This window comes from Meleagris gallopavo, chromosome 1, assembly GCF_000146605.3.
Source record: "Meleagris gallopavo isolate NT-WF06-2002-E0010 breed Aviagen turkey brand Nicholas breeding stock chromosome 1, Turkey_5.1, whole genome shotgun sequence".
NCBI lineage: Eukaryota > Metazoa > Chordata > Aves > Galliformes > Phasianidae > Meleagris > Meleagris gallopavo.
This window is the reverse complement of record NC_015011.2, coordinates 176,686,405-176,706,338: the sequence shown is the minus strand read 5'-3', so window position 1 is coordinate 176,706,338 and position 19,934 is coordinate 176,686,405. Positions and strand designations below refer to the sequence as shown.

At 38.5% G+C, this 19,934-nt stretch overlaps 1 protein-coding gene across 1 annotated transcript in view; it reads left to right on the top strand.

Annotated features, from left to right (window-relative positions):
• The window catches only part of LOC104917594 (probable ATP-dependent RNA helicase DDX10), a 42,026-nt gene extending 22,557 nt beyond the window's left edge, over positions 1–19,469 (top strand). The window contains exon 5 of the mRNA XM_031552072.1: positions 19,404–19,469. Within this exon, the coding sequence (XP_031407932.1) occupies positions 19,404–19,445 (42 nt within the window). The 3' untranslated portion in view covers positions 19,446–19,469. The remainder of the gene's footprint in view (positions 1–19,403) is intronic.
• The last annotated feature ends 465 nt before the right edge of the window (positions 19,470–19,934 follow it).

Below are 19,934 nucleotides of genomic sequence, written 5' to 3'. Positions count from 1 at the left end.
TCAGCCGTGAGTGGGAATCAAACCTGCTGATGCACAAAAGTGAGTGCTGAAGGCATCCTATAAAGTGGGTGGAATTGTAAGGAAGTCACAGTTTCTTAGCATGTAGTTGTAATAACTTAAGTATAACTGGAACTTGTTTTTTAAGAAACAATGTGATGTTCAGTTATATCAGATAGAAATCAATATGTCATTGAGGAGTGCCTCTGGAAACTGTCTGTGGAGGCAGTGCTAACCCAGGGACAGGAGTCAGCGAAAACATTTCTTTCTCTTCTTGGACAATTTTTCACATTTTCTTTTTGCCTGTCATCATTAAGTTTAAATAGAACATTTGTGAATTTCTTGTTAAGTTGAAGTGTGTAGCAGGGGCTTTGGAGGCAGTCTTTTGTAAGAACTCGTAATTGGTTTTAGATTCCAGATCTGCTGATTGCTTATTATTTTAAGATAATCTTATTGCTTCTTGGTTGTACTTTCAAGTTTGGCTGCTTTAGCAGCCCTTCTTTTTGTTTCAAATGCATCTTCGGTTTCTTCTCTGTTGATTTCCATTTCAATTAATTTTCTAGAGACTCAGCAAAATCTTCTGTAGTGTATGAAAAATTCACTGTAATTGTTTATTTTGCCTCTAAGGAAGCTTTCCAGATGTTTGTGTCAATTGCTGTGCTGTTCAGGAAAACTGAAAAATCTACAGTATTAAAATCTTGTCTCTGAGTTATGGGTGAGCTACAAACTTCAAATAAACAGCTACATCTCTTAAAATGGTCATCCTAAATGTTTTTAGTCATGTTTCAAATCTAGATATAAAGTATTATTTAGGAATTTCTTTCTAAAATTTGCCCTCCTTATAGATCTCAGCTGTATGTGTTGTAAGCTACTAAGTACTCAATTCTGATGTGGATGATATTGTTTCTGTGAGAAGTTTTACATTTGAAACTGCTTTTGAACCATTGTGAGCTGTGTTTGTTTTGATGTCTGCAGTACACCTTGTGAACTTTTGGTGGCTTCTGTAATGAAGAATGCAGTATAGAAAGATGCTGCATCTGTCAGGGACTTGCTTTTAACCTTTCGGTTACACTCTTTGAGAAGCACAATTCTCCTATGAGCCAGGAAAAGCTTCCTCAGTTTTGATGTCAGTTGCTCGTAAGTCAGTATCTTTTCCAGGATTGTGCTGCTCATCTTCTAGCAGAAATGCTGTTTACGAAATTGCTAATGAATGGAGGATGCTCTTGAACCAAGCAGGACCACCTCTTTATTATAGGTGCTGGGGCTGTGGCTTAAAAACTCCTTAACTCCATGTGCTCTCTAAAGCAGCCTAACAAGTCTTCTCCACTGTGCTGAATCTACTGCAGTATCACACAGATTTCTGTCCTGGCAAGAAAAAGCTGTTTTCAAAGCATTTCTGTGGTTAAGTTACACTGAAGCAATGTGAAGCTCGTATTTAACCACAGAAGTTTTGAAACTGTTTTTTGAAGGTGATCTTTCTGGTATATCTACTGTAGCAGTGTAACACATTGCTTAGGTGCTCATGTTGCAGTGTGTAAGCTGGTTTGAGTTCAGGTTGCAGCAAGGCACACTTTGTCTTTGGATTAAATGAGACCCGAGATGACTGAGATGCATGGTGTTGTATCTCAGAAATTATGAGGGTATCGAATGTTTTAAGGTGAATCATTAAAAACTCCTAGTAGATTATTCAAGCCTGCAGAAATGCCCTCAGTTTCATTGTCCTTAATCACTGATTTATAGCTTTGTGTGATATGTTGCAGTAGTTTCATAGATGAAGATGAGTGAACCAAATACTCAGTATTAAAACTACTTTGTTTTAATCAATATTCTCTGAATCTACAGGATTTGTATATTCTGAAGTGCTGCAATTTCCTTTAAGATTATTAGTGCCTGAATGCTTGCTGGGTGATGGCAATGGCATTATAAATAACTGTGACATACTTTTTGCATGACTGATTTTCTAAAAGTTAAGTGCTAATACTGTAAGATGCTGCTAGAAATTACAGAGCACTAATTTTCAAAGGAAATGCTGTTTCCTGAAATAGTAATAAAGCAGAACAACTGATAAATGCATACTCAACGTATCCCGACAACTGTCAGCAGTGCTTATAGTAAATATCTTGAGAACTATTCCTCAGTTCTTTATGTGGATATCTTCCCTGATGCAGGCATCTGCTGCTGCAAACCTGGCCTAACGAACTGCTCATACATATTTTTAACAAAATTTTGGGGCAGATTTCTGAATTCTTATCTCTCCTGTGCAAAGTTTAGCTGGAATAATTCAGTGACTGTGGAAAGAAAATCATGGTTATGATGAAGATTCATGAGCTGTGAGCCAAAATAAAGATCTCGGTAATTCATTACACTATCACTAATATGCAAATTGTAGTTTAATTACTATTTTAAAGGGAAAATGTGTACTGTTTCCATATTCTGATGTGAAGACTGATAGGAAGAGAGTACAATGATTGCAGAAGGCTGCTGTGTCCCTTGGAGCTAATGCTTCTCATTCCCATGGGACTTTGGTTTGTACAGCTGTGAAGTGATGGGATGGGTGAGCCCAGCACGGGGGCCTCCTGCCTGCTGCATGCTGGGCTCTGCTCCAGCTTGGGTGAAGGAACAACTATGGCCTCTGGGGTAAAGGTCTCTTGAAGGAGCGTTAATCTGAATGAGTGAGAGGAAAATAAAGCAATTAGGGTGACAGCTCCTAGCCTTACTTGTGTCAAAAATAAGTGAGCTATAGATTGCCTTGGGCCAGCCTGGCAGGGAGGTTTTGGTGGTGTCCCATCCTTCATTATCTATAGCATGCTGCTCCTTTGCTAGCTGTCTGCTTATTTCAGTGCAGGGCTGCTGCCCTCTTTGCTTGAATTGCATGCTTTTTAATCCTCCATCAGGAAATGTCCATCTCCTTGGTGCTTGCCAAATCAAGACAGGTTGCCTCTCCTGTTCCTTTGCAGCCCCATTTGCTGTGCATAAATGCTTGAACATTAATGGGGCTGGGCTTGGGCCACGAGATGTCTGGCAAATGTGCCTCTAGAAGCTTGAGGGTGTACAGTAGGAAATCCTTCAAAGCAGTGTATGGATGGGAAAATATGGTGTTTTTAAGTGGTGAAACCCATAGGTGAATGACAGAAGTAGCTTTTTGAGGAGCTAAATGGCAGTATAATTCTTCTCTAGACCCACCCCTTACATGACCAGAACAACAAAGTATTGTTTAAAATGCTGTTTCAGAGTGGAAGTGGAAGAGAAGGAATATGTCAAAGGTACTTCTGCCATGCTGATTTTGCTGTGAGCATGCTGGCAAGAGAAAACAAATGGCTACGTATGTGAAATGGATAGCTAGTGCTACCACAGTACATTCCAAACCAGGGCTGTAGAAGCTGCCCTCCCTGCAGAAGCTGGTGTCTGACCCCTGTGCTGTGCTGCTGGCACACCTACTCACCTACTAAGCTGATGCTTAGAAAGGTTGTTCTTGAAAGCAGAGCTTGACTCTCTGAGGAAGTGCAGCTATTTGTCCTTGTTGACTTCTTAGAGAGATGCTGGTGAAGGACCTTAACGGCTTTCCTGTTTCCCTAATCTCCAGTTCACTGAGCAAAATTAATATTAGTTGCTGTTTTGTTTACATTAACAGTTCCATATCCTTGGCTCGGAGATAAAGAGTGCCTTCAAACACCAGCATTGCTGTGGCAGTTTTCCATCAAGTTCACAATGCAAGGGCAGTGTCTTGCAGAGCATAAAAGGACAACGTGTATTTCTGTCTCCATAGGTCTTCTTTTGTCTTGGTGGAGAAATTATACATCTACCTTATGATTTTGAAAAATACTGTTTTTTTTACAGTAAATCCCTCTTCCCGTATATGCTGTCCTAGTCTGAGTTTTATTGGTCTGTTCTTTGGGTGATAGTTTTCCATTGCTATAGAAATGACAAATTCATGAGGCATCTTTCCAGCCTGATCCCTCAAGAGCCCACATCAGCCCCGTCAGCAGATTTTTTTGTCTCCCTTAACATCATTTGATGCAGATTTGTACCATTCTTACACATTGATTTTTGAATATATGTTAGTGTGCTGATCACTGCTTCCATTTTGGATCTTGACGATTCATCTAGTATGTAATTTTTTTGCAGATCTTTAGTGCTACAGTAGCTACATTTCATGGATATGAAAGGAAGTGATTATCTGGTCTGAGCTCTCCAGGTACCATAACCCTGTTAATTTACTCTGGCACTCCTGTCTTGAATGCAAAAAATTCTGCTTTTGGTTTCAGGAGGCATCTTACCTATATCTGAAGATATGAAGAGATTCAGAATCCACCACTGCTATTAATTTGTTCTATGATTTAACTCAGTGTTAGGGTTGCATTAGAGAGGTGAATGGAGGGGGAAAGGAGGACAGGAGCTGAGAATAGCAAATATTCCTTTGGCTAGCAGGAGAGAATTATTTTAGCATACAAGAATCTGAGAAATGTGATACTGTTATGGAGGAGGTGAATGATATGATATAAATTGAAAGTGCAATGTGCGAATGCAAATTAAGACAGCATTTAGCTTAGGGACACTGCATTACTGAATGTTATCAAATGTTGCAAGTGACTTGGAAGGCATCCCATAGTTCCTTTGGAATTGAGAAGATGGTGTAGGTGTTGAAGGTTGATTATTTTGACTACTGAACTTAAGTCAAGTTTCTGCTGGCTGGGTCAGGCGTTACAATTAGCTCAAGAGGGCAGGCATTAGAACAAAAGGAAGTTTTATGTAGCACATCTGCAGGTAATTTTTCTGTGTTTGGTTTCAAGGTCAGTGTTTACACTAAGCCAAGGAAAAGTTTTGCTTTCATTAGCCAACGTTATTCTTGTGGTCCATTCTCAATCCTTTATAAAATGGTGGAAATGTAAAACATGAATTACTTTAACTTCTGTCCTTTTTCAAGAAGCATTTTATTTTTACTACAGCTGAATTTTTCAGTGGGTCAGTGAAGCTAATCAATCGTGACATTTCTCTGTTATTGCTAGTCTTTTAAAGTGGTTGGAAAAATAGCATCTTCATATTTTAATTTACCTTTGGACACTTTTTAAGACACTTGTAAGCGATAGAAGCCTTCTGAACCCATTTATGATGTGAAGGAGAATGTTGCTAATGATGAAAACTGAGACAGCTGTAATGGAATATTTACTGGATATAAATAGAGATTAATAAATAGTGGTGCAGGACATGCTAATTTTTTTTAGTGGAAAAACATTGGAGAAGGGAAATGTAACTTTTGATGGAGTGTTTCTATCAGATGTGAGCATATCACTGGAATGCAGGCCTTCGTTTCTCATTTGTAGATATTCCTTTTGGTGTTGGAATTTCAGCTAAAAGTAATTTCAAATGAAGCTTTTGTTGTGTACTTGCTTTCCCTGGAAGTGAGGACACGTGCCTGCTTTCATGTGACGTGAGCCCTGTGGTCTCTGAGCTGGGCACTGCTGTACTGGCATTTGTGCTGTGCTCCTGCAGGCAGAGTGGGAACTGGTGTGGCTGAGAAGGCTCTCAGCTGTTGTTTCTCAGCTAGATTAATAGCTAGATTAATTTCTTACCTGTGTGGCTCTACGGATATTTCCTTCACATATCACAAGGTTTTCTTGTACTGTGACTTTGTGACCGTAATACCTGTAGAGCCAGGCGATTCTTCTGATCTTCTTCAGATTCTTCTTACAGGCTGAAAGAGCTGGGATTGTTCAGCCTGGAGAAGGCTGTAAGGTGGCTTTTCAGTTTCCAAATGGGAGCTAAAGGAAAGAAGGGGACAGACTCTTTAGCAGGGTCTGTGGTGACAGAACTAGGGGAAATGCTTTCAGACTTAAAGAGGGGATATTTAGGTTAGATATAAGGAAAAAGTTTTTTACAGTGAGAGTGGTGGGGCACTGGAACAGGTTGCCCAGCGATGCATTGGATGCCCCAACTCTGGAGACTGTCGAGGTGAGGCTGGATCAGGCCTTTGGCAACACGATGGAGCTGTGGTGTCCCTGTTCACCGCAGGGGAGTTGGACTAGGTGACCTTTAAAGGTCCCTTTAAACTCTGAAGATACTGTGATTCTGTTCTACTGAAAAAAGATACAGAATAAATTGGAGCAGATCATACTTTACGTCAAGATTTTGTGCCTGTCTCAATGTTAGGAGGGAATCGAGAAAATTATTTTCTTTTGTAGGATATTGGCTATCAGGTCAATATAGCAATTAATAGATGCAAGAAGTATCTTTCTTGGAAAGAAAATACTGTGAAGAGGACGAAAGTCAAGGAGCAATCACATTTGCTCGAGTCGTGACATGTGGTAGATTGGAAACCAATTTTTTATTTTCCAGTTGCTTGTTGTTGCTGCTGTTGTGTCCTCGTGATGAAGGCTAAAGGGCAGGACACATCACTGCTTTTGTGCATCTCATCACTGTCTGCTTCTCTGTTTTTCTTTTTTTTAGTCATAGGAACAGAACACTTTAGCATTCCTTCTGTCCTAGAGGAGTGATTTGTTGCATGGTTCCTGGTGAATTTTATGGTAAATTTGAAGAAACCCCATTAGAAAAGGAGTAATAAGGATAAAGAATTGAGCATTTGAGCTAGAGAAACAGATGCCGGTACTGTGGCTTCTAGTTCTCAAGTCTGAATGCTAGGGAGAAGTGAGGTTAAATCTGCAAAAAATTATGAGAAACAATTTTTTGCAAGTGTAACTGTATCTAAAGAGATCTCTTACAGCTGAAAAATCACTAGCTCTTTCCTGAAATTATTCATCTGTAAAAAATATTACTTCTAAGAGATACATTCCACTAAATTACTTTTCGTTTTGGTGGCAGGAAAGCTCAAATCTATCTTAAACTCATTTTATCAAAAACAAATTAATAGAAATTCAGACTGAAGTTCTGTAGAGATGGATGTTCACCCAATTAATGTTCATATTAAACAACCAAACTTTAAAATCTTGGTTATCGATCAAAGTCATCTTTGCGTGTGTTCCAGGTTGTCTTCAGTGATGCTTGTGTAAGGTTTTGGAGGACTTGGGATGAGCTGGGAGGTGATCTACAGCTGTGGAACTGAGCAGAGGGACTGCAGGAAACAGAACATGTGGTAGAAGCGTTCACTTTCAGAAATGATGTGGGTGCATACACAAAGAAAGAGGAGGAGAGTAATGTTCCAGGTTGGGATTTGTGAGGGGGAAGGAAAATCGGTAGCTACACTAATAATGCTTCAGCATCAGTAAAACTGAGTATTTTACATCTACAAGATTTTCTTTAAGAGTAAAACCAAACTTTCATATTCTTAATTCTCTTGTGCCCTTTTGATCTAGTCCTTTAGAATTTTGTGGAAGGAAGGGATGCCATTCAGAGGGACCTCAACAGGCTTGAAAGGTGGGCCTGGGTGAAACTAATGAGGTTCAACACAGCAGAGTGCCTATATGGATGTGGGCAATGTGACGGAATGCACAAGTCTAGCTATGTGCTTAAACATATAAATTTTACTGTGAGGTGACTAGAGTTCTTCAATCATGAGAAATTATGCTGTGGTTAAGAAATTCAGAGTGATAAGAGAAACCTGGTCAGTATTTTTAATTGTGAACCCATTACTGCTTTGTTCTCCCATGTCTGGTTTGCTCACTCCTGGAGCACGGTTTTCCTGCTGCATAAAATACCCATTTTTCTTGCACAAAGGTTGCTTACAATTCCTGAGGCAGTTCTGTGTTTGCTAATGTCCCGTTTGTGAACTGAGTGTCTGAAGCTCCGCTTGATTGCATTTGCAAAACGATGGAGAAATTTTATAGGTCTAAAGCTTTCATCTCGTGTTAACCTGTAATATGAATATGAATTGTGTACTCAGGCTTATGAAACAAACATCCTTTCCTTTTTTAATTCTTTCTATAGATCTTAACAGGTAAAAATTCTACCTGATGATCTCTACTGTGCTCTGAAAGCAAGATTTCCTGTTGGATCAGTGAATTATAACTGAGTTTTGCTGCCTTGAGAACTTTTGCCTTGCCTTCTCCTTCAGTGGAGAGGCTGAAATCCATTAATGAGAGTGGCTGAGGACTTTCTATCTGTCTGCTATTCACATGGACCTTCCTGAAACCCAAATGAAGTGTACAGCCTACTGAATTTGCCATGCTCAATCCAAAATGACTTGGTACAAAATAGAAATTCAGTGCTTGTGCTGTGAGACCTGGGGCATCTGAATGTCAAACTCTATCTGATGAAATTGCATTCTTCTCCTGCTTTAATAGGATTGTGAGGATAATATAGTTTAAATTTATAGTTGTCATAAGGATAAGGTCAGCAAGTAGATCAGAGATGAATTGGAATTGACCCTGTTTTCTTTTCACTTGAGTTAATTTACTGACTAGGCTACCAGGCTTCCAGGATTCAGTCCATGACTAAATTGTGTGACAGATGGGAGTTGTCTTAAGCATTTAAAAATATATTTATATCTTCATAAAATATTTAACCCTTATGTATACTATATGTACAAAGTGTATTTCATGCATAAAGATATAGATCTTATATATTGATTTATACATATTTCATTTATATACTTGTATATGCATACGTGTGCATTTGTGTATAAATGAAAAAACCACTGCCCAGATAATTCTGCCCCCACTGTCTTTCCTAAGAAAGTTTACTATTTAGTCCCTGAACTTAGCACATTTTACACGAGGTTAATTTTGCCATTTAAGTGACTAGAGCCTAATGATGAATGTTTTAATTTCTGTGGTACTTCTTGCTCAGCTAGGAGTAACAAACTGCGATAGCGATTCTTCTTCGTTGAGTTTTGTGATTGTCTGTGATTGCCTCTGGACGCAGTGCAGTCAGCAAGGGCTGCAGAGAAATAGTGTTTGCCTCTTTCAGGCAATTTTGGTATTGAAGATAATTCACATGATAGTTGTAGGATAAACTGATACAGTTGTACAGAAGCTGTGCCTCGCTTCACGGTCCCCTCTCTCATACTTTATACACGTTGTTTTTCCTTTCATTAGTTCTGACTCAGTCACAAAAACAAGAGGTGGCTGACTCAGAAGAAGGATTTCTTACAGCTCAGTTTTCTTTCTGCGAAAAGAGAAATCTGCCCACTCTCCCTTCTTCATGTTTATTTTAAAATGTCAGTCATTAGATTCTTGGGAAAGTAAGTTGCCACCATCTTGAGTTTATTTTTCTACATAATTAGGTTTGATGCAAAGATTCCTGAGAACAGCTGTATTTTGTTAACTCTCTCTCAAGAGTAATTGTAGCAGCACAAACAATCCAGTTTAACTTCTCCATCCATTGGGAGGCTTTAGGATAGGGTTATATGTTAACCTCTATAACGTAAGAAGGAAGCAGACCTCAGGAAAACCAAGTGATCCCTTCTGGATTTTTCAACCTGTGTTTATATTTATCCTTCAGTTCAAGTGGCTGTAGTGAGTAAATATGGTGCATGCCCATTGTGTGACAGGAGGGGCAGGATGAGACATGGAATCATAGACTGGTGGTTTGGGTTGGAAGTGACCATAAAGACCATCAAGTTCCAACCCTCTGACTCAGGCAGGGGCACCTACCCACTAGACTATGTTTCCCAAAGTGCCATCCATCCTGGTCCCTCCAGGCTTCTCAGGGCAGCCTGTGCCAGTGCCTCACCACTCCCAACTCTAATTTGTAATTTATTTGTACGTTATATATGCACACATACATTTATAAATTACATGTAAAAATTTGTAAATGATACCTAAGATGACTTAAATCTAAACATTAATGGGAGTTTACCAGTGGCAGTTAGAGTTTTCTACTTTTTTGGGGATATGAGTTATTTAAAAAATGTATATACTGTTAATACTTCACCTTTTTATTGGTAGTTATTTCTTGGTATTTCTTGGTAGTTAAAGTGATGGAACCTACTTTTGTTTCATGCAAAATCTTTTGCAACTCTTTGACTTCATTTTGCGAACACCTGTCACTTTCACTTTTTATACTGGACTGGCAAAACCCCAAATTGTCGATGAATAAATAAATTCTAAGATCTGAGTGGTCTGCTTGCACCAGAAAGCTTTGGGGGCTAGCTGCATACGGAGCAGGCAATGGTTCTAATTACTGGGTCTAGACTAATTTGGCTATTCTGACAATGAGTTATTGATGAAAGCTCCTAAACTTTCATCAAATAAAAGTCTGAAAAATGAAAACTTTGTCTATCCACTAACTCCAGAGAGATTCAAATTTAAGATACTGATAATCCCAGCTGTGTAGTCAGTAATGTCCCAAGCTGTTCCACAGCTGCATTTAGCAGCTGACTGTGGTAGGCGCTGATGAATGGTAGCCAACAAAAGACATCATCTTTCATACTATTTGGGAAAAACCCTCTCTATGCAAGTTTTTGAAGAGTCGCCCAACACAAAGCATTTGAGAAGGTATAGGAGCAGTGATGGCCTCCTTTATTGGCCATACAGGCATTGCCAGGTGGCACACAGCGCAGTGCCGTGTTCAATTAATGTGTTGTCTTCGGCAGATGAGCTACTCAGTTCTTGGAGCTATGCAGTAACATGGTTTTTCTTTCAAGTGTCTTAAAGGCATTGAGATACACGAGTAAAGGTGGATGAAAATTCTGGGCAGATGTGCTTACTTCAGAAAGGGATAGAGAGAGAAAGGGTTTGTTTTGGAAAGCACTGGGGACTGTTCTGCTTAGCACTGGGGCGCATCCCCTGCCTTTCTGCCCTTTTTGCAAAGTGTTTATATGGATGTTCAGGCCTAAAAGGCTGTTCCTAAGTGCATTCATAGATTTGCACATCAATGTATCTGAGACAAGCAAGGGTCTTTACACACCTTTGAAAAAAAACAGTATGCTTTTAGATTTTGAGGTGATAAATTGTAGCTATCTTTGGTATGCTTGGATAATTACAGTAATGGAAGCAGTATTTGTTCTGGTATTAAAGATACAGACAGACAAACCAACTTGCTTTACTTATGTGCTGGCCACATGGCATTCTGCAGCCCGTCATGGTAAGTGCCGGATGTTTCAGTGCTGAATGGCTCCAGTGGACCCAGTAAAAACTACTTTTAGGCTTAGGGATAAAATTGGCATACTGATGTTTTTGTTTGTTTAAAAAAAAAACAACAACAGGCAAACATACCAAAATACCTCAGACCTAACTGCATCCTTCCACTCTTCTTAAATATGAAGGAAATCTCCCTTCAAAATTGTACTTCAAAAAAAACAAACAACATTTTGCTGAAAAGGACATTCAATATTTCGCAAGCAATCTAGAGCATTTATTTTCAGCTTTAACAGTTTTTAAGAAAACAAAAGCATGGAGAGAGAGGTTAAATAAATTCTTTTTTCCTATTTTTTTCCCTGTTAGTTATAGTTAGTTATTATTATATCCAAACACACTGGTAGTTTCTGTAAAATCTGATGCATTTTTGATCATGCTGAGTTCCTGGTATCAGCTGCTCTGTGTGATTTTCACAATCTAATTAGATATTGTATGAGAAAGTATTTCCTGCCTTTAGTTTAGATTGTGACTTTTTAATTTCATATAGTGTCATTTTCTCGTGCTGTGAAACAGAGTGCATCTCTTCACTTATTAAATTATATACATTGCCAAATTCTTAATGTATTTCTTCTTTTCAGAGACAAAGATTTGCAATGATTTCATTTTCTCTATGTAAAAGTTATTTTAGATTTTCTCCATTCCAGTCTGCCTTCTCTAAACTTACAGTAATTACTTCTCAACAAAGAAAGAACAAGTTCACCAGGAAATCCAAATAAATGTTGTTACAAAGTAGTAGTTGTGAAGCATGGACTTCTGGGAGGTTTGTAGCCTGGAGAAATAATTATTTCACTTTCTTCAAGAGCGTATTCATTTGTTCTGGTTACATTTATGCTCCTTTCATTCTAATGAAGAAATCATTGACTGAAGATTATATTGCATAAACCATAAAGCTGTTGGTCTAATTTGTGTTCTCATGCTGAAGTTGCACAGTCAGAAGCATCCAAACAAAGAGAAGTGGCAAAAATCCCTTGCTTGACACGCAGAATAGGACTGTGGTTATAAATAAAGTACAAGAAATCGGGAAGCAGATAGATATTTGCAATACAAAGTTGTACATACTGAAGTAGCAAGTAGTGCTAGCTACTTCTGCTGAGCACAAAATAATTCTCCACTGTCTCAAAGAAGTGGATAGCCTTACCAGGTATGTTCCATGAGTTAGCATTTAAAATGTTCTAGAACTCCTTTACTTTATGATTCTGCATATATCTATGTGTTAAGATATGCTAAACATAAAAGGTAATACTGTAGCTTTCATTAAATTAAAGGCTAGAATAAAATGCATTAGAGAGATCTAATAGAACCTTAGATTAACTTCTTCCAGCAGTAGGAGATAGGAAGTAAATTGGCACATTTTATCTACATAATTTCCCAGGAGAAATATTAAGAGTTAAAATCTGTACTGTTACAATGAAAAAACCAATACATATTTAACTGTGGTACTGGAAGGACTACTGGCTGAATTTGTCCGTGGAAAAAAAGACACTCATGAGTCCTTCTTTAAGAAAGTGTTCTAAATATCTGTTGATTGTTAACTGATTGGCTTTTTGAATTAATTTTAAGATGAAATTTCCAGTTTCACTTAGTAATTTAGGATAACAAGTAGTAACATTTGAGAATCAGTAAGTCATGAAGCGAAATCAGAGGTTTACTGGAACAAAAGTACCGATGTTAAAGATCCTTTGCATCTATGACTCTTCGCATAACCATAATTATATGCTGCTAATCTGCTAGAAATAATTGTGAACTTCTTGACACTGGTAAGCCCCATGCAAAGGAGAAGGAAGAAGCTTTCTTTCATTGTTCTTCTTTTAGATGGAGACCAGAAAATGAGTTCTGTCATGAACATCTTTCTCATTTAGCTTCAGAGTTACATGCTAGCTAGAGCTATCTTACTTAAAGCCTTGAAAGTTTAGCAGTTATTCCGTACTTCATTTTAAGCAATTTCCCCTTCTTAGAAGGAAGGATTTTTGTTGCAAACTTCTAAATTAGGAATCAGTATTCTTCATTAGCTGGAGGGTGTTTTTATTTTTAATTACTGTGTAGCATGTGCTTAGACATCATTTGTATTCCTGAAGGGTATTAATTTTGAGCAGTTACTTGGCAGACAAGATTGAGAGAGGAAGCGCAATGCTGAAAGCATTCTTACAAAACTGTCTGAGTGGGCAGTGATGTTTGGGTAATAAAGAGGATAGGAACGTATTTTCTGGTGCGATGGGGAGAGAGTGATGGATATGAAATACACAGCACAGTCTAGAGAGCATTATTCCTGCTGTGCAGTGAGCAGTGAAGTCTGTGGTGGCTGTACCCTGAGATGAGCTTATTGATTCCGCTTTGGTATCAGATGTTGGGTTGACTTGATTTAGTTGCCATGCTGATTTCATTGACTCCCATGCATGTATGGTAAAGCGCAGTTCCCTAAGACGTGTCTCCTAATCTAGAAAAGGAAGAGCTGAACCAACCTGCAGATGTTATTTCTCTGTCAAATGGTGCAGTTAAGTCCTGAATTTCTTCTTGTTTGCCTACTGACAGGTCTCACTGTGCATGACTTTGAGTGGAACTTCCAAGTGTGTTGCTTGGGGAGGTGTTTGGCCTTGCATCAGTGGGCTGCTTTAGGAGAGCAATAGTAGCTGTATGTCAGCGTTGAGTCAGAGTTCCTCATGGATAAAATAGTTTTGAGCTATATGCTGGCACCTGCACGGAGAGTTTACCATATTAAACTCTGATTCTCATTGTGAGACATGTAATGTGTTTTAATGAGCCCCTTTAATTCACTTTTGATTGCTAGTCTAGACAAAATCCAGTGAATAAACTTATATCCATTATAACTGTTGGAAATACCATTTATCTTTGTATGGTTGTAGTGTGATGTTCCCTAAAGTCTTTTCTGGCTTAATTTGTTGTAGTAACATATCACGTTGTAGATGCTGGCACTCACCAAACAAGCTAATTAAAAGGAAATTCTCTCTTTTGTAAATGTTGTGAATAATTTAAGCTTCAGAATTTCCTTCTTAACCATTTGGTACTTTTCTTTCATTTGCTTCAGCAATGTCTGGTTGCTAAAGATTTTCAGATGAAGAACTCAGGAGAAAATATATTGAGAGGTTGGATCAGTGTTGATAATGCACTTTTCTGCATGCAATTTTTTAGCCTGGGCAGCGTTGCTTTTTTAATTGGTGCCTGAAATTTTGTTCCTCAGCCAGCAGAAAGCTCCTTCATGTGAGGAAGAGCCACGTTCCCTTGCTGATCTTCCACCTCAATTATCTCATTCCCTTGTGCTGAAAAGGAAATGCGTTAAGAAAAATTCTTTGGGGAATGTTAGTTTTATATATACTGTGTATACATAACTTGAGGGTTTTCATTACCCTAGTTTTGTCTTTTGATTCTGATGGCAATTCGGGAGAAAACGTGAGAACAGAAATCGATACAAAGTGGTTGAATAACTTAAACTGGGTGTTTTATAAGGGGAGATGGAAATTAAAAGCGTGGTATTACACTGTGTGTTGGCTTGCCATACATTCATGTGCGTCTTTGCCATTGAGAATTTTCAGATTGAGTTCTTTTGTGGGATGGGATTTTGGGAACCAGTCATGCAATGAAGCTGTGGTCACACATGACATGTTCACATGCCTTTTACACACCTGTCTTCTAGAATCATAGAATCCTTAGAGTTGGAAGGGACCTTTAAAAGTCATCTAGTACTACTCCCGTGCAATGAACAGGGACATGCACAGCTTAATCAGGTTGCCCAGGGCCTGATCCAGCCTTGCCTTGAAAGTCTCCAGGGATGGGGCATCAATCACATCACTAGGCAACCTGTTCCAGTGCCTTCGTCAGATACCACAAGGATAGGAGGGAAGCCTTTCTTCCCCTTTGTTTCATTTATAGAAAAGTCTTGTTTCACAGCTGTAGATCACAACGATAAAGGATGAAGTTGTAGCTGGTACTTTGGTGTTTTTGTATTCAGAGGGAGCAAGCAGTGAGCTGTGAAGTAGAGTTAGTAGAATTTGGTTTTACTTTTTACAATCTTACCAAAGGGAGTTAATGTGCCCTTGGAATGCTGCTTTAAAACAAATATTTTGTGTTCTTTCCACCTCTTGTGAAAGGAAACAACTATAGTGCTGGAAAGCCTATGTAATTCAGGTGTTGTTAGATGCACAGTGAGACCTGACCTTAAATACAGTTTAGTGCATGATAAAGATGACTTGGTACACCATTGCCTGTAACTTTTCCTGGCAAATTCGTTGCTAAATATAACCTTTGACAGGAAACCCTGAATAATTTCACAGCTGTGAGAAACAAGAAAAAGTAACCTATATGTACAGTGTAAAGAGCTGTAGTTTGAAATATAAATGGATCATTTATTTTGACACTAGCTATATGTATGCAAATCTTTGGAATCCTCTTGTTCCCTGCATAAAAGTGAAGCCTGGTAACTTCATAGCAATAGCTTTTTTATGGGAAGTTTTATGAAAATGTTGCAGTCCATTGTTACGCCTAAATCAGTTCTGTGATACAGGCTGAAGTACTGCAGGTTATTTGGCAAACAGAGACAATACCTTGACCTTGGCAACTGGCTGAGTATTATAGCCTCATACATAAATTTGAATGCTGGGGTTGCCAGACTGCTGCCTGTACATTCCTGTTGCTGGCATTTTGGGTGCTCAGCAAGGTAAGCTCCTGTGGTAGGTAGTTTCTCTTTTTCCTTACTGCACATTGCTGTGAATAGGCAATACATTTTTGAAAGTTTATGTACAATTTGAGAGCTTCTCTCTTCTAAGCAATGTCGAAACCCCCCCAAAAAGCACAGATCTGGTCTCTGTACTTTCTCGGAAGGTATTCATTCCCTTTGAATGAACTTGAGTCAACTCATCTGGTCCAGACCCTGTATTATTTGAGTGTGATTGGTACTTACATGCCTGAAATAGGAAAGCTAAGTAACTTTGTATATATAACCTTAAATGTAATAACTTTGTGTACCACTTCTGTGTCTGATGATCCTCTTCTCAGAAATCTTGTCACAGCTGCAGGGCCAGCCACCTGGCATTAGCTACCGGTGTATTTCCTTGCTTTCACTTGAGTATTAAGATGTACTTGAATAGACCAAAAGTTTAAGAGCACTTTGTGCAGGGTGTTATCAAATAATTGAATTTGTAATTTTGTAGTTTACTGAACTCCGTGAGTATACTTGTCTCAGTGATGTGTCCCAAGGGATGCTTTTATTGCACATTGAATGGCAATCTAAGTGCTCTACTCAGCCACCTTAATGAGTGGGCTGAGCATGCGATTGCAGAATGAAGCTGTTACTGACAACAGGCTCTGTTTAGATTTGGTTAGAGCAGTAAATAAAAGGTACATAATTTGCATAAGCTTGTTAAGTGCTGTTCTTGAGAAGAACAGCAATAATTTCAGATGCTGTTTGTTGTGCTGACAGCTGATCCATTTACAAATTAGATATTGAGAAGGGTTACAGTGAAAGGATGAAGGTTCCAGTCTGCTCCACAGGAGTCTCAGGAAAATGCAGGAAGTGTTGAGTTATCCTGTGAGGAATAAGAGTCCAGTCTATACAAATTATCAGAGGTGAGCAGAAAAAGCAGTTTATACTGGTACTGTAGTTTGGAAAGTAAGGTTATTTCAAGTATTTCTAATCTCTTGCATAAAGAGATTTAGTTAGCTCAGCATAAATTGCATGGGGATAACTATTTTAACTAAGAGTTTACATGTTTGATTTTATGCCTAAAATAAACCCAAATGAATCTCAATGAAATTGGCTCCGTGTTATTTGCACTGCTTTGATTAAAAGTTTCACAACAAACCTCTGTTTGAACCACTCAGACTTCTGTGAGGAAAAGGCTCTTGTGATTTATGGTCTTTCTTGGAGTGGCTGATTGAAAAAGTTCAATATATCATTCTTGTTAAATAGAAGGTTTCTGTATGACATCTCTTCCAAAAGAAAGAAAAAAGAAAAAAAGTGACTTTTAGATTAACTTGATTTGAAAAAGTCAGTGGAAAATATCATACCTAAGACAAAAGTAAACTTTCCTGTGAATCTTTATGTCATTCAAGTTTCTCATTCAGGTGTCCTCTATATGAGGCCTCCTCTTCTGTTTCCTTTCTGTTCCAGAGGATGACACAGTGGCAGTGCCTTTGAAAATCTATGTTTAGGCCTTGCATGCCACTGTATCCCCAAAATAGAAAAGTTTTGTTGATAAGCCTAGTTATGAAATAAGTGTATTAAAATCTTCTCTTTCATTCGGAGATGGGAAGTTCATCTCTCTTGAATCATGTGCCAACATGTGCTCAGTACAGAGCTTTAACTTTTACTTAAGAGGTCTCCAGCAAATGTTTGTAGTTTTGTTGTTCTTTAATTAAAAATGCATAGAAGATTTTTCAGTGCAAGGAGTCTTGAAAAATATAGACGAGTATAGAAAAATAAGCTGCAGAAACAGAGACTTGCACTGTTTTATAAACCTTCATTATTCTAAGAAAATATTTGTCATAGCTTAAGCAGATTTTAATTTGCAGAATAGACAAACTTTATTCTAAATCAACATTGGATTGTGTTCTTCTGGCTTGAAATTGTGATTTTATTAATACTGTGTAATTAGAATAACAAGTGGAAAATTAGGACTCAGCATTTGGGTATAGTTTTGGTGATGTATTCCAGGATGTATTTTGTGTGCTCATCCAGCCTGCAAGTGTGCATAACTTCTTTGGCTTTTGGCTATTGAAACTGAAATTAACAAAGGCCTATTGTACAGGTGCTACATGACAGTCAGCAATAGGTGTTGACTTTGTGGTAATGATTCAAGCTATAATTTCCTGTGATCTCCAGACACAGTGAATTGTTTCTGTGTCACAGAAATGCTGTAACAGATGTAGGTTGTATTTATTGAATGCTATCTGATTTGAAAATGTAGTATGCCTTGATTAACATCTGATCATTGCCTCTGCAGTTCTTAGTTCTGTGCCTTGGTTTGTGTGGAAGTGCTTGTAGCATTGCCCCTGTGACTGAGAGTCTGATAGAAATAACCGAGCAAGCCTGACGCACAGGCTTGCTTAATCCTCCATTTCCTTTCTTGTAGCACGGCAAGCAAAAGGCAAGATTTGCTACTGATTTCAGAATTGTTCTGCCATGCACTCTGGGATTATCACGGTTCTCTTTTTTTTCTTGACTTTATGTCCAGTTTTAGGCAGAAATTGAAGTAGACAACAGTGCATGCTGGTGTAGGTGCCTGTGCAGATGCTGAGTTAAAACTTACAGATCTTTGTCTGCTTCTTCAGGTTGCTATGTTTTTCCCTCATATAGATTGACACTCCGTTGGCTTCAGGAGACTGTGTGTGCAGATCCTCCCAGAAAGATCAAAATTGCCAGTCTGTTCCTAAAATGGGTCCAGTTTTGAAAATGTTATATTCTTGTAGTGCTGTTATGAAAACAGCAAAATGTTGAAAGAGCAGAAATATGTTCTTTTGAAAATAATGTGAGATAATAGCAATCGTCTAGTTTCAAAACTAACTCGTTAAGTAAAAAGATCTTTTTAAAGTAATTGTTAACACTTAAAATAAAGCAAAAATAGGTATCTGCATCCTTGTATGTATTTTATTCTTCTTAAATGTATAGCTTTGAATCACATGGTTGGGGAAAAAAAAAGAAAAAAAAGAGGGGAATTTCTTTGGATTCCCTAAGATTGCATGGACTTCAGCACCAAGTCAGAATGCTTGTCTTGTTCCATGTAGCACATACAGCTTCCTGGTCTCATACATGTTTCTGTCAGAAGGGTGTTGGAAAACCTGAAGTACTCACTATCAAACCTGAAATTAGTTTTGCTGACCCATCTACTTGTAAGGATGGTTTGTTATAAATAGGAAACAAAAGCCCCTTATATCAGTACAAAATTCTTTATATAAGCATATGAATTGTAAAAGCAAAAGGATTGTTTCCTTATTTGAGACCTGGTGCATTGCTCAGGTGCTTTGTTCTGAAGGCAAGCTTGGTGCTTTGTGTTTTGCTTCCTTAGAAACAACGCCAGAAAGCCTGCAGTTCTTACTCCGAATCCTTGCACTGCTCATGCAGTGACTGTGCTCTCAGTGTAAAATCAGAATTGAGCACTGGGTTCGGTAAAGTGTTAAAGTTGTCTCACGTGTGGAACGTGACTCACTTGTCAGATTTGCACATTGTATTTCCCTGTAGCTAAAGAAGGTTTTATGCCTTCTGCACGGGTGCTTTTCAGGTCACCCAATGACTGCGTGCAGCCACATCTGATGGCATGGTGGGAAAGAAAGGGTGCAATGTGACCACACGTCACAGCTGGGGGTCCTGGTGGAAAACAGAGCTAGCTGTCATCAATTGCTGTGGCCTCTTGTGTGTCCCTTTTGCAGGAAGCATCGTTTGCTGCATATGTTGTTGCCTCAGTCACCTGAAGAGGAGGCTACTGACATATCCAAGCTTGCTGCCTTCTACTTCAATAGTGCCAAGCATTTTTACAGGTGGGAACATGTCTTTCCATCTCCACAAGGTCATAACGTTCTGTCAAACATTTTGTGAACTTTAACAGAGGTATGTTTAATGTATATGAGAGTGAGTCATTGTCCACACAAATGGATTTCTTGGCCATCTCCCCTTAAAGGATGCTCATACACGATCAGATTAACCTTTAAAATATTTAGACTTCTATTTTCTGACTGACTATATAACGTTTTATATAGACAAGATATAAATTCAAGAGCAAAAGTTTAACAAAGGCACATTGCACCCATACAAAATACATGAGGAGTTTTAATAATCTGAAATAGTCTTCACTTGTTGCATTAGGAAAAGCAATACCTTTAAGTACCCAGTCCCTGCTATATTTTGGTGCTTTTGGTCCAGTAGGACTTTGCTTTCTTGAGAATTATTCACTGTGCCAGAAA